The following is a 16,731-nucleotide window of genomic DNA, read 5'->3' as shown; positions in this document are numbered from 1 at the left end:
GTCCAATAGTAGTTTTTGGTTGTAAAGGTTTCAATGTTTAGAGGCTACACCAGGGGCATCCAGATTAGCTAGGAGAGTGCTACACACAGACAACACATCTTTTCCAAAAATCTATTTCATTATCCTGTTGAAGGGGGACACAATATGGAGCTGGCCTTTTGGCCAGGAAGAAAAAATAAATAAACAAGGCAATGTCAAGTGTCACTTTGGAAAAATTCTCTCTTAAGCCTGGCCTGCTTTTAGCAACTCATTTCTCTCAAGCCAGCTGTTGAGCCTTCAGTTTGAGGATGAAAATAAGCTTCCTCTCTCCCCCTTGCTGAAATTCCCAGGCTCTCTGTAAAACTCAAGGTGAGGCGGGCGGTGCAGCCCTCCGTGCTGGCTCCACTTGTCTGCACCGCGACGTGGCTTCAGTGCCTGGAGGGGACTGCAGTGCAACAGATCTGAGATGCCAGGAGTGAGCCCAGATGCTGCCGTCCGGAAGACGACAGTGCCCAGGTTGGGAAAAGAGGCCAGGCTGAGGCCTCCGACAGCTTCAGAGACAGCAGAAACTGGACTTTTCCCCTCCCCTTCTGCTCCTCACCTTGAGAATACTGAATCAAACTAGAACAAACGCAGTTATTTAACATGATCTTCCAGCCAGACAAGCTTTCTCTTTTATTAGGGGATGTTGCAATGACCAGGATACACGTATGAAATCACGAAAGGTGTTATTAGGACAGAGGTAACTGGTTAGAAACTCACAAGCACCAAGTTCAGGTGGCTGCAGAGGTGCCCGGAGACCACAGCCTGCAGCTCATCTGCAGTTTCGGCAAGAATAACTACTTATTCATAGGCTATCCGGATGCTTCTTTCCAAGGAGAGGGAGTGCTGGCTCCGAACAAGAGGGAGGAACATCAGCACGCGTGTTGCTCAAACGCCCCCGACATCTGGAACACACAGAAGGAGTCCATTTGTCCTTTCTCTGAACTAGATAGAATACCAATAGGGAGAAATTTACCCAAATGTTTTGAGACTCTGAAGTAAAATATCTGTGTCATCCAACAGATGCATAGATCCCAGCTCCTTTATTCACCTTCTTCACCAGCTGAGCATAAACCGTTTAATATTCGGTCAGTGCAGCTGAATTTGGGGGTGTGGTGGCAAAACTCTGGGATGTGAAGGCTTTCTGAAAAGAACACAGGATGTCATTATCTTAGCTGAGAGTAGCCAACAGACAACAGACGAGCGCCTTGGGCAAAACTCGCTTCCCACGGTGACTTGGTTTAATGTCCCACATTGACCTCTTCTTGACCTCACGGGAGATTTTATATTTAATGCTCACCAACCCCAGGAACAACACAAGCTATTGAATCTCTCTCTGCATATTTGGACCTCTCGGGCAGAGATGGCTCTCTGGTCAGAAGGTCAAAAAGTGAACCCATGGGGCTGATGCAGTTTGGAGAGTGATTTTTAAGCTATGGGTTGGTGTGAAGGTGCAGACCTCTGGTTTTCCTCACTCACCTGGCTGTTTCTCCAGCTCTTAGTAAGTACCCACTAAGACCATTACAGATCCTCAGTGCACCTGTTTCCAGTAGGTGGCTACCATACCGGGATACACTGATTCAAAATACATGTCTTTATATTTTTCCACCTCAGTCTGTGCCTCTATGCAAATCTCATTACATCCCTTCCCTCCTCTGCTACAAAACATCTAGAATCTCGGTCTTTAAAGAAACTTTAGTAACAATGAATCTGGCAAGAATGAGATTATTGTACATGTGCACTCCCTAATTTCTCTCCAGGATGTGGTGAAATCCGGCTTCACGTCTGTGTTCTTAAAATTCTGCTAACTATGGTCAAGGCCACGTTTTATATTCAGTGACTCCCACTGAAATGACTAAATGCTGAGTGGACCCGAATCGCTGCAGCGACATTAGATGGTGCAGTATTTGGCATGGGTAGGTTTGAGGACTCAGTTAAATTACGTAGGTTAACCCCATCCTCAACATTTAGATACCAAAAGAGTCAGCAGTGAAAAGTACATGAATAAAAGAAAAAGATCAAAATAGTAAAGGGTAGAATGTCAAGATGTGTTCGTTACACGGGTGGTTGTTGCAGGTCCAAGTGCTGCACAATCTTTAAAGGCTGAACAAAAGAACAGGGGGAGAACCAAGGGCAGTGCCATCCTCAGACAGGGGTTCTCGAGTCTCCTAGCCACGCATCTTAGGGGTGTGTTACTCTTTCACCCTTTCTTGTCCTTCCTCTCCCTTGCCAGGTCACTTCCCATCTTCTGATCCTTAACTCTGAATGAAGAAGACAACCAAAGGAACTTTTAGGCCCAGATCCCAAATAATAACCTGTGAGAGTTGATTTTTTGACCAAAATGCGCAAGAGATGGAGAGCCCAGGAGCTTCCTGACTTGGGCAACGCCCCCTCTCCTCTCCGTCGCCGCGCGGTGACAGCAGCCAGGGGTCAGCTGGGAGTGGAGAGGCGCCACTGCCGTAGTCCCGGAGGATGTCTTCCCAGCGGTACCGCTGCTGCGGCAGGTTTTGTATTTTTGCACCGCAGCACGATGCAGAAGCCGAGGCAGCAGAGCTCGCCCGCACCCCCGAGGCCGCGTCTCGGCCCCCTTCCCGCGCCCCGCGGCCCTCGCGCCCCGGGGAGGGCGAGCCGCGCGCCCCTCGCCGCACCACCCCCCACCGCGCACGTGCGCTCCCGGGACAACGACAGGCGAGGCCTGGGCGCGCCCCCGCCGCCCTCGGCCGCGCGCGCGCTCCGCCCGCCCTCCTCGCGCGTGCTCGTGCCCGCTGCCGCGGCGGCGCGCCTCTTCTCCCCGCTGCGGGCGTCGCGGGCGCAGGAGGAGGCGGAGCGCGGGAGGCGGAGGCCCGGCCGGCGGCGGGCTCCGGCGGGCGCGCGCCGCGAGCGGGGAGGGGGCGCTGCGGGGGCGGCCCGAAGACGGCGGGTGAGGGGCTCGGAGCCCGAGGACCGCGTCCCCGGGGCCGTCTCCGCCGGGGGAGGGCGAGCGCGGTGCGTGTCGGAGGTGGGGACTCCGAGGCCGCGGCCCGGAGCCCGGCGTCCCCGCCCCCGAGCCTGACGGGGCGGCGCGGCGGGATGAGGCGCTGGCGCGGGGGGCGCCCGGCCGAGCCCCCGCGGCTGCCCTCGGAGACCAGGCGCTAGGCTCGGCGCGCGGGCGGTGCTCGGCGGCGAGGACGAGGGCGACGACGAGGAGGAGGCGGAGGAGGAGGGCGTCGGGCCCGGCGCCCCGCAGGGCAGACACGGAGCGGCGAGCGGGGCGCAGCGACGCCGCGGCGGCGCGGCGGGGCCGCGGGGCTCGGTAAGGCGGGGGCCGCGGGAGGGCCGGGGGTGCCGGTGACGTGGGCAGGCGCTTGGGGGAAGGCTGTGGGGGCCTGGCTAGCCTTTCGGGAGGAATTCTTTTTAAAGTACAGGTTCGGGATCGAATGTTCTTAGAAGGCCATCTCGGGTTTCCCCGTCCCCCGCGGGCTCCTTCCCCGGCCTCCCGGGGCGGACCGCGCTCGGGCCGGGCCGCTTCCCCGCGGCCTCGGCGGACGGGGCCCGGCGGTTGCCGGCCTGCTGCAGTGCTCCCGGCCCGAGGCGCGGGCCGGGCTGCCTGGGGGTCCCGGGGGCGCGGGCGCTCCCCTGCGCCGCCCACGGGCGCTCTCGCCGTGCCCGCCCCCCGCCGTGCTCGCCGGCGCTCCCGTGGAGTTTTCCCTCTCGTCTTCCTAATTGGCTGAAGTTGCTGCTGCATATTGGACGGGGCTGGTGACTTGGTGCTTTTCTACCCCCTTGGACTCCCCCGCCACCACCTCCCTTCTTGCCTTTCTCATTTTGTTGACTTGTGTAAATATTTATGTTAAAAAATTTCGCCCACAGATCACAAGAGACAGTAGAGCAAGAAAGTCAAACCTGATTTTTTAGCTTCAGTCTACTTCTGGACCCTTGATAACTCCACCTTCTGTTGCTGAAGCTTAAAGGAGGTGGAGGGGAGGAGGAGACCCACGGCAGGATGCTTGGGATGCGGTTTAATAGTTATCTTTTAGGAAATAGAATTTGGATAATTATAATTATGATCTGCATGCAGAATTGCAATCTGCTTTTAAACTGCTTGGAGCACTGCATGATGCTATATGGGTAGCTGGGCCACGTTGCATTGTTGTCAGCATCTCTTTTATTTTTCATTCTTTCAGAGTTTTATTTGGCACAGATGTAGACCTTTTAAGTCGGTGTGAATGGGAGTGACTTCTGGTACACTGGTTGCTTTTGTGAACGTTGTCTGTATTCACATTTCTATTGGAAGAAAGAAAAAACATATGGTGTCGGAGTACCATGGCTCAGAGTCCAGAAAATGTGCTAGTGTGATTCAGTAATTGGATTTGTTGCTGTAACATTTTTGGGTGGTGATGGTTGCGATTCACCTTCATGTTTTTCGTTATTGGGTGAATTGAAATCTAACTGGGAATCTTGACGTTTGCCTCTTGGACTTTGGAGTGAAGGAAATAGTAGCTTTAATTGCTGCTACAACGTGACCTCAAAGTTTTTCAAGTGCTCATTGGTGTGAATTCTTTTTTAATAGGGCTGTTCGTGAAGATGGGATATTATGACGTTGTGATTCCCATTTTCAGGAATATCTGGAGTCTCCTTCATTCCTGAAATTGGGTGTGTGGTGGTGCTTTGTAGGTTGCCTCTAGAATGGCGTGAAGTTGGAACGGTGCTGAAGCGGATTATCGTCCTACCATCGTCCCTATCGCAGTCTGCGGAATAAAGCAGCACTTTGGACAGAGACTTGTCCAGCCCCAGCGCGGGTGGAAGCCCAGTTCACTGTGCGGTGGTGCGCGCTGAGGTGGGCGATAGGGTGTAAGTGGGCCAGAGAGGAAATGCTAGTTGGAGGAACCTTCTTTGGTTATGTAACTGTTTTGTTTTCTGGGGAGAGACCTAGAAGCAGCCAGGCAGGCTCAACTGTCATTAGAGTCTTTGATGTTGGTTTGAATTCCAGCAGTTATGTTCCTTCTATTTTCTTTCCTAACCCCCACATTATTTTCCAATCACCAGAGGCTATCCTCCAGTTGGACTGAGACTTTAATGGCAGTACATTCACTTCCATTTCTTCCTCTCTTTGCCTTATTTTCTCTTTAGATGACTTATTCAGCGGTCTTTCCCTTTTCCAAGCTGGCCTGGGTGTGTTGCCTGCACGGCATACATAGAGTCACTATTATTGACTGTAAATGCCTTTAAGAAATACCATGGAGTAGCAGCTGCTTTCTTCAGAAGATGGTGGTAGCAGAAGAAAAATGGAATGAAATGAACTAAACACTGGCACTGTATTTTAAAAACTATGACTAATATGTTTAAAAATGTTTATGGTTGAACCCATTCATGTGAAATTTGATGTCCGTGGAAGTAGTTAAGAGGCAGCAAGGACTTGAAATTTGGTTGTGGTTGCATTTCTGCCACTTAGAAGTTGTGTGGCCTGGGCCCTTCTTTGGGCAAGTTATTTGCATTTCTTGGCTTGTTTTCTTTATGTGTAAAATGGGAATGAGAGGGCTTGCATTATCTTCCTTATAGAGGAAGGATTAGATGAGAGAAAGCATGTGGAAATGCTTTGTAATACTTCTTATACACATGAACTATTATTGTCATTGTCTATAAACTTAGTATTTAATTGTCTTAAATATCTTAACATTAATTTAAAAAGAATGCACATAGTGAATGGGAATGTGTTAGCTCTCTTTGAGCTTCAAAGGTTTGTGATTCTCATTCTTAGGAAATCCGTATGTAATATCTACAGTTGTGGACTCTGGAATTTTTGATTATTTTGGACAGGTTTCAAATTTATTGAGACTTTAAACTTCTTTAGAGTATGAATTAAAAATATTAAAGGCAGTTACAAGTTAGGAGTTATGAGAAAAGCTGTTTAGTCAGAAATGTTTTATATTTGTCTGCATTATTTAGGACAAATGTTGGCAAAATTCACCATGTGGGCTACGTCTGGCCTGCAGCTTGTTTTTTTTTTTGTATGGCCTGTGAAACTAAGAATGATTTAAACATTTTTAAATGGTTAAAAAAAAAAGAATATTTCATGATGTGAGTTATGAAATTCAGACATCAGTGCTCATAAAGTTTTGTTTGGTGGTCACACCTCTTTACGTATTATCTGTCTGTGGCTGTGTTGGCGGTACAACAGCAGAGTTGATTTCTTGCAGCAGGAACAGCATGACCTGTAAAGCCTAAAAATTTTTTTATCTGGCCCTTTACAGAAAAAGTTTGCCAACCTTTGATTTAGGACTTAAAATTTTTTGCTTTACTTAACACAAGCGTTATTTGCTATCATAGCTTTATAGAGGTTAAGACCCCTGGAAAGGTACTAAGTTTTTGCTTTGGAGTTGGATAGACTTGTGTTTGAATGCCAGCTGTGATACAAACTTTGATCCTGGACAAATGAATTAACATCTTGGTGCTTCAGGTACCTCCTGTGCAGTTAGAGAATAACAATAGGATGTGTCTTAGTAGGTTGTGGTGATGATTAAATGAAATGATACCTGCCAAGACTTCATACAATGTAGGCATAAAGCAAGTGCTCAGGAGATCATAGGTGATGGTGATCGTAAATTCTAGTATAAACAGTATACCTAAAATATTGTGTATCACTTCGCCTCAATAGTAAGAGTTGTTCTCCTGAATTTTCTCCTTTACTTAAACCATTAGTTTAGTTAACAGCTGATAATTGGAATAACTTGAGAAATTTCCCTTATGTTTTACTGTATTTTTGTTAATCACTTGCTTATTTAGGTGATTAAGGATGGGCAGAAAGATAATTCTGCTGTTTTTCAGAGGTCCTGGTTCTTGATAATTTCTTGGTACTAGTCTGTGTTTAAGAATTTAAATACTTCTATTTTGGTATTGGTATTTTTTGTTTTTTTTGTTTTTTTAAAGAAAGTTATATGAGAAAAACTTTAAATTAGGCCAGGGTTAGACAGCTTTCTAATGTATATGACACTCTAAGTCTTTCTTATGGTTTGCATTAGCATCTTTATATTACCCTTTTCAGAGTTGGAATAATAAAGCTTATTTTTTTCTTGAAAGATAGACCTAGGTTAGTATCTAGAAGCTTTGCTATTGAGCTGCTTTTTGAAGTGTTTGGTTTAAGTTATCTTACAATTGATAAATTGGATGTGCTGCTTAATTTCAAGCGCTGGTTTATTTAACATTCATCCCAAACTAAGAGTGCGCAAATAAACAAACATCATTGTTCTGAGTCAGACAAAACAGAGGTGGGGCCGCTGTGGCTCTTGCCGTCCTACAGATTGCGCAGTATCACGCCTTGGATGTTGCTTACATGCTGTGGGATGGCCCAGGGGTGACGTGGGAGGGTGTGAGTGTCCCATGCTGTCCTCGGTGGAGCGTGGGGATGGAGGCACCGGGCCTTTCCTCAGGCCGCAGCGCAGCAGCCCTTGGGAAACCACACCGCAGGGCTGATGGCAGCGCCTCGCAGGGGGCAGCGGTGTAGAGAAGACCCACTGTCAGGAGGAGACTGTGTTCTTTTGAGGCTAAAGCATGTAAACAACAAAACCAACCAGAGGTTTCCTACCCGAAGGGGTGAAGATTGAGAGGGGATATTCCTCCAGTACTAGAATGTAAAAATGTAGTGAAATAGATGTTTATAGTTTCACAGTGTACCTGGACACGGGGCCGCCCTGTTATTTAAAAGGTTGTTTTAAGAAGGTAAAAGGAAATGAGAAATGAGATGTTTGGTTTAATTTCTCATAAGAAATACTTGAACCAGAATGTTCAGAATGGAAGTAGGATTCTGGTTTTCAGGGAGACCTGTTGTCTGGCTTACGATCACATGTCCATTTACTGCTTGATTTTATACCGTGGCTCATAATACATAATAGTATTGGTGGCTGTGGAGATGAAAGGCTTTGAGAGGAAAAGCTTGTGCGACCCATGCCTTGTGGGATCGCTGTGATATGTTTACATCGTCTCTGTCAGGAAAGATAGGTGCCACATTCTGGGAAAGAATTCTAAAGTGGATTTTCCATTCATTTGCTCTTAAAATAGTCATCTTTATTATCTGGGATTCAGCCTTCTGGTCTTGGGCAGACCATTTGACTGCACTGTTTTTATTCCCTTGTATATAGGACGGAAACAGTAATTCCTGTTCCTCTTTTTATTGGTAAGAGATGTGATGTGGTAAAAAGACTCCTAAGATGAGTAGCATTTTCAACAGTTTTGAAGAACATACGATGTGAAGTTTAGTAATTCCCCCGTATGTTAAGTACAGATGAAAACGCTGTAACAGAGAAAGGAGATTTGAGCTTGAAGTCAGAGGTCCTGGGTTCTTGTCTTGGCTCTGTGTAAGTAGTCTGTGACTGGGCAGGTAATTCATCTCTCTGAACCTCATTTTCCTTATATCCATGATGAGGGCGTCAGACTAGAGTTCTATAAGATCTTTACTTGCTCCAAAATTCCATGATTCTCTGATTTTTTTTTTTTTAAAGTAGGGACCATCCTCTGTACTTGCCCAGTTCGCATTGACCTTCTGTCTGAGGAAGAGCTGACACCCACTGGTCTTCCAGATGCAGTAGCAGTCCTAGTTCCGGTAGGATGCGGGAAACCAAACCTCTTTATCAGTGAAACGAAAAGTACCCACTGACTACAAGTAAGTATTTTGCATCATGCTAAACGCAGTGAAAAACAGATACAGAACAAGGTGGCATTGAGTCTCTGCCTTAGGAAGTGTTCATTCCTTTGGGAAGATAACCTGTATTGTGAAAAAGAGTATCATGAAAGAGTAGACGAGGGAAGAGTGGGATGATCCTTGACCTGGCAGTTCGAGGACTGGGTGTACTCTTGGGGAGGACACTTTGTGGCCTCGTGACCTCGAACACTTGTAAAGTGAGCTTTGTGGACTGCCTCTAGCTCTGAAATTTGGTCATATTCTCTTTGACAGAGAAACAGCATCTTTGAATCAGCCTCTTAGAAGACAGCTCAAGTGAGGACTGCCCATTCTGGGCTAGATTTTTATACTCATTCTGTGTAGTTGCTTGATTTACTAGATGGAAGGAAAGGGTTACTTTAATGTGCTGGAAATGCATTCAAGGGACAGTGTTTCTTCTGAAAAGTCAAGGGGGTGAGAAGTGACTAGGGACCAAAGTGACTGCTTCTGGGGCAATAAATCTGCCCTGGATCTCATTCACTTTTTTCCTGCTTAAGGCCTTCACTCCTGCAGTGATTTTTCCCTTAAATGATCATTCTTAGTGTGCAGACATGCCCTGTGTTACTTGCAGCAGTGATGATTAATTGTTCACCAAATGCCATTCTCTGCAGCTTCATTTCAGAGATAGAGCCCTCAAGCTTTATCTGGCACCCGGATGCCCAACTAGACTGCACTTCCCAGCCTCCCTCTTTCAGCTGGACGTGGCCACATGATGACATTTTGGCTAAATGGTTATGACCAGAAGTGATGTGTGCGATTTCTGAGTCACGACCTTAGAAAGGAAAGCAGGTTGTCCTCTGCGTCCTCTTGCCCCTTTTGCGGGGAGAATGTAGTGCTGGTTCATGTTATGCAGCCTTGCAGGTGACCGCGGCACTGTGGGGGTGGATGAGTCAATAAGTTGGATCCTTGGGTGACCTCGTGGAGCAGAGCCATCTATTACTGCTCGTTTGTCCTTGTGTGGGCAAGTCAGAGGAGTAAACTTCTGCCTTGTTGGGGCTGCCAGTGTCTTACTGAGTAAACCACCTCCTGTTAAACCACCCTCTCCTCCACCTTATGATTCTCTGTAGCTGCTGCCCAACTTCTTTGTTCCCTTTTGCAGCACACGTTTATGTTTGCATGTCTGCTTCCTTACCACCTTTTCTCTCTTTGGCCTGATCCATTTGAGCTCTTTTTCCACCACTCACTGAAACTGTTTTTAATCAAGGCTGCCGTGACCTGTATCGTGTCAAAGCCAATGATCAGTTCAGTGTCTGTGTGTTAACTGGTGTCTCACCAGCATTTTACATCGGCCGACTACTTTCTGTGACCTCTTAGCTCCTCACTGTCTGTGTCTTTTTGCAGCTTATGTCTACTTTCTTATCCGCCCCCAACTCTGAAATTGTCCCTGGGCTCTCCTCAGGTGAGTTCATCCATTTTCATGGTTTCAGGTACCATTTATACTGAGGGGCTCAAATTCCTATTTTTACTGCTGATTTCTTTTTCCATTCTTCTCTGGACTCATCTCACCCCATTCCTCCACTTGGATGTCTAATAGACACTTCAAATGTGACATGAACAGGGCAGGACTATGAATTACTCTTTCTTTCATTTACTTCCCCCTCCACCTCTCCCAGGTCTTCGCTGTCTCGGGTGAAGTGGCTCCGTCTGCCCAGTCGTGCAGCCCAAAACCCCGGGAGTCGGCCTCCGGGTTTTTCCTTCTCATCTCATATTGGGTCCTGTCAGCTCCGCCTTCAGAATATAAACTGGACTTGACGATATCCAGTCGGTTTTTTTACACTGTTAAAACCTGGGCTAATAGCCTTCCTGCCCTGGAAAACTGCCAGCAGACTTTACTGCCTCGACTCCCTGTCCTATACACAGGAGCAAAAAATAATGTCACATGTCAGTCACATCATATCATCTGTGTACTGGCTTTCCAGTACACTTAACACTGAAGCTGAAAAAGTTTTTATTATGGCAACAAACCTCCACCGTGGCCACTTAGGAGGCCCTGTATCAGGGTTTTCAGTCAGGGAAGATTTTGCCCTTAAAGGACAGTTGGCAGTGTCTGCGGCCATTGCTGGTGGGCAGGATAGGGGGTCGGGTGGTGGTGGGGCGTGCTGCTGTCCTCTAGTGGGGAGAGGCCAGGGATGCTGCTGGGTGTCCTGCAGCGCTCAGGGCAGCCCCACAGCGGACAGGAATGTAGTCCGAAACGTCTGTGGTGTGTGGCCTGGCTCCTGGCTCCCTCTCCAGCCTCGTCTTCCTCAGTTCTCCTCTTTGTTCCCTGGGCTGCAGTCTCAATGATCTTCTTCTTCTTCTTCTTTTTTTTTTTTATAGACTTTATATTTTGAGCACTTTTAGGTTCACAGCAAAATTGAGCAGAAGGTACAGAGATTTATTTCCCGAATACTGCCTGCCCCCACATAGGCGCAGCCTCCCATGCTGTCGACATTCCCCACCTGAGTCGTGCGTCTGTTACAGCTGATGAGCCTGCAGTAACAGGCCGCTATCAGCCGCAGTCCCTGGTTCTATTAGGGTTCATTGCTGCTGTACATTCTGTGGGTCTGGACAAATTTGTAGTGACGTACATCCACTATGATAGTATCATACAGAGCAGTTTCACTGGCCTGGAAATCCGCTGTGCTTTGCTGACCCATCCCTCATCCCTCCTCTTCCCCCATCCCCTGTCCTTTTTGCTGCCCATGGTCTGTTTAATGGCTCTATAGTTTTGCCATTTCCAGAATGTCATATAGTTGGAACCATACAATATGTAGCTTTTTCAGATTGGCTTCTTTCGCTTAGTGACGTGTGTTTAAGTTTCTTTCATGTCTTTTCATGGTTTGATAGCTCATTTCTTTTTAGCACTGAATAATATTCCATTGTCTAGATGGACCAGTTTATCCATTCATCTGCTGAAGGACATCTTGGTGACTTCCAAGTTTTGATAGTTACGAATAAAATTACTATAAAAGTCTGTGTGCACGTTTTTTGTGGACATAAGTTTTCAACTCATTTGGGTGAATACCAAGGAGTGTGATTGCTGGATTGTATGGTAAGTGTATGTTTTGCTTTGTAAGAAACCGCCAAACTGTTTTCCAGAGCGGATGCATTCCCACCAGTGATGAGTGGGAGTCCCTGTTGTTCCACATCCTTGCCTGCATCAGGTGGGCTAAGCGTTCTGGAGTTTGGCCCTTCTGATAGGTGTGTCGTGGGGGATGTTCTTTTTTATCCCTTGAACAAGCTGAGCCTGTACCTTTCCAGGGGTTTATAATTGCTGTTCCTTTTGTTTAGAATGCATTTCCTTCCGACCTTCCTGTGACTGCCGTCTTCTACCCTAGAGATGCTGCTGTGGTTACCTATATGCATTCAGTACCCCAGTCTTTCCGTGTTGTCTCATTTCTTCTATATTGTCTCATTTCTTTTTTATTTCCCCCAGGGGAAAGCAAAGCATCATTTATTTTCTTCCTATTAGTTTTTATTTATTTTCTTAAGTTTTAAATTTATAATCCCTTTCTCTGCAAGCTATTTGAGGTGCACGGACTCTGTCTAGGTATGTGCTGTACCCTCTGCATTCCTATTTAATGTGTATTTGTTGATGACAGAGAGGTGCCATCCATCATGGGAATGGAAGACAAGCTTTTCAGTGATAATGATAAATCAGAGGATCCTGGAAGCAGCAGGGAAGGTTATGGTTTTCTGAAGAATGGAAAAATCCCTGAGACAAGGCTGCTTTAGTCTTATGTAATTAATTTTGTAGAACGGAGGAATTCACCTCCATTTTTATGAGAAGGCAAATGGCAAGAGTAAGCTGACAGCAGGGACTTGTTAATAGAGAAAGGTTACCCGAGGGCTTAATTTCCATTTTGCCTTGTGTCTCCTACCACTTATCTCTGCACCTAGAGCTGCGTGTTCATACTGCAGGTACGTAGGCCTCTAGGTAATGTGTGGTCTTACCTCATCCCAGGGCCAGAGCTCCTTCCGCGTTATCCTTGGAAGATAAGCACATAGCCTCTGCTTCTGTATTTTCAGTGTCTGAAAACTCAGTTACTCACCTGACAGCCAGACTCTTTTTAAAATGAGTTCTTATTGTTTAAAATTCCTCATTATAGGGACTGTTGTTTGTTAGAGTGGAATGTACCTGCCTGCATTTCCAGCACCACAAAGACCTGCTCTGTGTTTCACACGATGGCCTTTAGCTTTCATGTGAGAAGTGGCTGGTCCTTTGATCCTCCTGCCAGCCTTTTCTCTTTCCAGGCTAAGTGTGCTCATTTTCTAGTGTTCCTCCTATGATAAGGTTTTTAGATCCTTTTCCAGGCCCATCCCCAACGTTTTTGGGACTCCGGGCAAGAATACAAATGGAAGGCCACATGCCATATGTCTAAACATTTACGAGTTATTAATCAAGCTAATTGATAAAGATGTTCCATTACCTACCTTAAAAAGAAAACTTCATAATGACCTAAATCAGAGTCAAACAGTGAACTCTCAGATTCCTCTGAGTTCTACTCCAGAACGTAGTAAAGGGCAAAGAACCAGCCTGTAGTGCAAGGTCCCCGGCTCACTCCAGGCTCCTCGCATGAGGGGCTTCCTGCATGTGCACATATGTGGGCGCTCAAGCCTGTGCATCCCCGTACACCCTTCAGACAGCAGCTCTTTGATCATTCTTTGGGCCTAGGGATGGAAATGCTGTTGGCAGGGGGTCACCTGCCCTTGGGAGCATCTGCTCAGGGAAGAGGTCTGAGCAAACCCTAGCAGTAGGCAGGGAATTCTGGGGTCCTGGCAGGTTGAGGGCTGGGATGTGTAGGCTGCAGTTGGGCATACCTTTTAGGTCCTGAGAACAACTGGCCACATGGTCAAGGTGGAGAGGGAGGCCAGTGCATGGTCCTGCAAAGATCCCGGCCTGGGACAGGCCCCGTTGCTTAGATCAAAGGTAGCGCTGTTCTGTCGTGTCAGACTCTGGTCTTGATTCTTTTTTCTAGAGCTGGTTATTGTGGAAAAAATTAAATTCCCTCTTACAGTGCTCCAGCTTAGACATCGCATTTTATCTGGAGCTTCCTAACCGGGGTGCCAGCTGATGTTCTGAATGTGTTGCAGGTGGGGCAGAGATACTGACCTCCTTAGTCCTCAGAGAGGATTGTCAGTGACGGAGTGGCAGGAGCTTCTGGCTGATCACCCTTGGCCACCAGCACTGTGGCTTCCTCCAGTGTGCCTGGACCAGAGCTTTATGTATATGTCCTAAGTGCAAAAGATTGGGAGACCCTGCTCTAGACTGTTACATGGTGACCCTGCAGGTGTCATGATTTAAGGTGTTACATTCAGCTTTGAGAGCATTTTTTATCAACCATCAGTGTTGGGTCCTCCAGACAGTGTTGGAGGTGTCAGAGTAGGTTGGTGCCCTTCTTATTAATGAGGCTGTAGATCCAGGTCAAGTGGCTTAATCTAGCTCCATATTCTCACTCAAGTAGGGCAGTTGAAATGAGAACTCCATTCTTCTGTCTCTTATTTTGGTATATTCTCTCTATTGACCCAAATTGGTTTTATTGTACCTTTGTGTTTTTTTGGACAGCCTATCATATCTGGTTCATTAGGGCACGCAGGCAATTACATTTTTCAGAGTTTTTCTATTCCACCTTTATGCTGTCACCCATTATTGTTGCTTTTTAACCGAAAGACTCAGCTTTGCATTCAATCCTTACTAAATGGTACCATTTTTATGTGATTCAGATAATTGATCCAGCATCTTGAAACTTGATTTGTGTTACCCACTTTGATAGCTCCCTTCCCTAGATTAGTGTCATATTTAGTTATTTTAGTGATGTTTGTCTGAAATGGTCAATGTGTTTGAAACTCAAAACCAAGGGAACAGAGAGCTTATATTAGAATGCTAAGCAGCCATCCTTCAAATCTGTGCTTTAACCATTAAAAGACACCTCCAGGTTGTTTATAAAAGGTTAGATTACATTAAAGCAGGAAAATATATAATACATTTTAGAAGTATTTCTTTCATAAACCAGTTATAATAAGAACGTTCTGGCATATAAATGTAAATTCACTTCCCTTTTTATTTAATGCCCATTTTGTATTGATCTTTACAAATGTTATTTTATTTAAACCTCAGAAATATGTGGTCACTTGCTCAAATTACATAAGTGGTGGATTGATTCTGAATTCAAATCAAGGCCCGTTTGACCTCAGGGTACCTGTGCTTTTCCTCATTACTACTCTGTACTGATGTGAAATGATTTCTAAACATTTAACTTGAGCTGAGAAAGGACTGTTTCCAAGATTCATATTCTTACATTTAGAATAACTAATTCTCTGTTACTCATGCACAGGACTCCCCCTCGCCCTGCCCCCCAATCTGGTTGAAAGGCCAGTAGTGCCAAGTTGAGGAACCCTGCTCTAAGGGTTTTAAGTAATCAGGGTTTTACTTTGTGTGTTGGTGTATTTATCATGGTGATAGGTAATAGAATGTGTGAGAGATAATTTGTCTTTCTCCCTACTTGGGAACAGGTTGTCAATGAGAGCAGAGAATGATGTTCATTCATTTCAACTCTGTTGCTTCTAGATGATCCAGGATTTAATGGTAAAGGCTTTCTGAGTGGTGAAGGGTTAGGCTTTTTATAATTAATGTTTATTTTTATTAGAACTTGTGATAGGGATGAAACTTGTGAAATACATGCAACTAAGTTGGCTTTTGGGTATTGACTGCTAACCAACATAGCTTCTATGAGGAGGTGTGTTTATTGGTTGAAGCACAGATTTGAAGGGTAGTTGCCTAGCATTCTAATACAAGTTCTCTTTTCCCTTGTTTTTGAGTTCCAGGTCATGACTGGAACATCGCTGTAGCACTTTCCTCAATGTCTTTGTGTTACTTCTCCCAGACTTGACTTTGTGTTTGATCTGGTTGTCATACCCACCTCCTTAAACGTAAGTTTTGTTGTGTTTACTCTAATGGATCAAGAACCATCAGAGGTTCCCTGTTCCTACTATACTTATTAAATGTTCTCGCTGCTATACTTAGCAAACTCTCTTGCTTGGTTTTCAAGGAAAGCTTTTTTATAATCTTCAATTCAGGATTTAGTTTCACTAAATGATACAGATCTGTCTTATTAATATGATCAGTAGCTACTGTTACTGCCAGCATTTACTTATTTTTGATATGCCAGGAGCTGCTCTGGGCCCCCCGCATGTATTATGCGGTTTATCATCACAGTTGCCCCATAAAACAGTTACTCGTGCTAATTTTTTTATTGTGGTAAAATTTACATAACAGGATTTACTATCTTAACCATTTTTAGGTGTTCAGTAGTTTTAAGTATATTCACATTGTCGTGAAGCAGATCTCTAGAACTTTTTCATCCCGCAGAACCAATAGTCTGTTACACAGCAGCTCGTTTCCACTCCCTGCAGCCCCTGGTACCCACCATTCTACTTTCCGTTTCTATGAATTTGACTACTTTAGATACCTCATAATAGTGGCGTCATACACTATCTGTCTTTTTGTGACTGACTCATTTCACTTAATGTAATGTCCTCAGGGTTCAACCATGTAACATGTGACAAGATTTCCTTCCATTTTAAGACTGAATAATATCCCATTTATATATAAATTATGAGTTTATGTATGCATAAATTAGGAGTTTGGAGTTAGCAGATACACACTACTAGATAGACCATAGATAAACGACAAGGTCCTACTGTGTATGTAGCACAGGGATCTATAGTCAATATCCTGTAATGAATCATGATGGGAAATAATACATATGTATAACTGAATCACACTGCTATATACCAGAAACTAACACAACTTTGTAAATCAACTATATTTCAATAAAAAATAAAAAATTCCGCTGTATGTATGTATTACATTTTGTTTATCTGTTCATCCATTGATGGACACTTGGGTTGCTTCTGTCTCTCGGCTGTGGTGAATAGTGCTGCTGCAAACATGGGTGGCAGATTATCTCTTTGAGATCCCACTTCCAGTTGTTTTGAATATATATGCAAAAGTAAAATTGCTGGATTGTTTGGTAATT

General features: G+C 45.5%; 2 protein-coding genes across 4 annotated transcripts in view; one reads left to right on the top strand and one right to left on the bottom strand.

The window, feature by feature from the left end:
- Positions 1-496: 496 nt before the first annotated feature.
- On the bottom strand, positions 497-3,745 carry LOC123617650 (uncharacterized). Its single transcript, XM_074356852.1, has 3 exons — positions 2,337-3,745; positions 1,073-1,165; positions 497-926 (listed from the first exon to the last, which is right to left on the bottom strand). The coding sequence occupies exons 1-2, from the start codon at positions 3,743-3,745 to the stop codon at positions 1,111-1,113; spliced, it is 1,464 nt and encodes a 487-aa protein (XP_074212953.1). The 3' UTR covers positions 497-926; positions 1,073-1,110.
- ARHGAP32 (Rho GTPase activating protein 32) overlaps positions 3,079-16,731 on the top strand; it is a 174,088-nt gene continuing 160,435 nt past the window's right edge. For 2 of the 3 annotated variants that reach the window (XM_074357075.1, XM_074357074.1), the window contains exons 1-2: positions 3,079-3,313; positions 8,496-8,656. The gene's annotated coding sequence lies outside the window, so the exon portion shown is untranslated. The remainder of the gene's footprint in view (positions 3,314-8,495; positions 8,657-16,731) is intronic. The other variant, XM_074357073.1, reaches the window with a different exon arrangement.

This window comes from Camelus bactrianus, chromosome 33 (assembly GCF_048773025.1).
Source record: "Camelus bactrianus isolate YW-2024 breed Bactrian camel chromosome 33, ASM4877302v1, whole genome shotgun sequence".
Lineage (NCBI taxonomy): Eukaryota > Metazoa > Chordata > Mammalia > Artiodactyla > Camelidae > Camelus > Camelus bactrianus.
This window is presented reverse-complemented; position numbering and strand designations above follow the sequence as displayed.

Coding starts and splice junctions, on each gene's coding strand:
- LOC123617650 (XM_074356852.1), bottom strand. CDS start 3,745: ATGCAGCAGCAACTTCAGCCAATTAGGAAGACGAGAGGGAAAACTCCA. Junction 1,166..2,336: donor CAAAAAATCAACTCTCACAG/GTTATTATTTGG, acceptor TGTTCTTTTCAG/AAAGCCTTCACATCCCAGAG.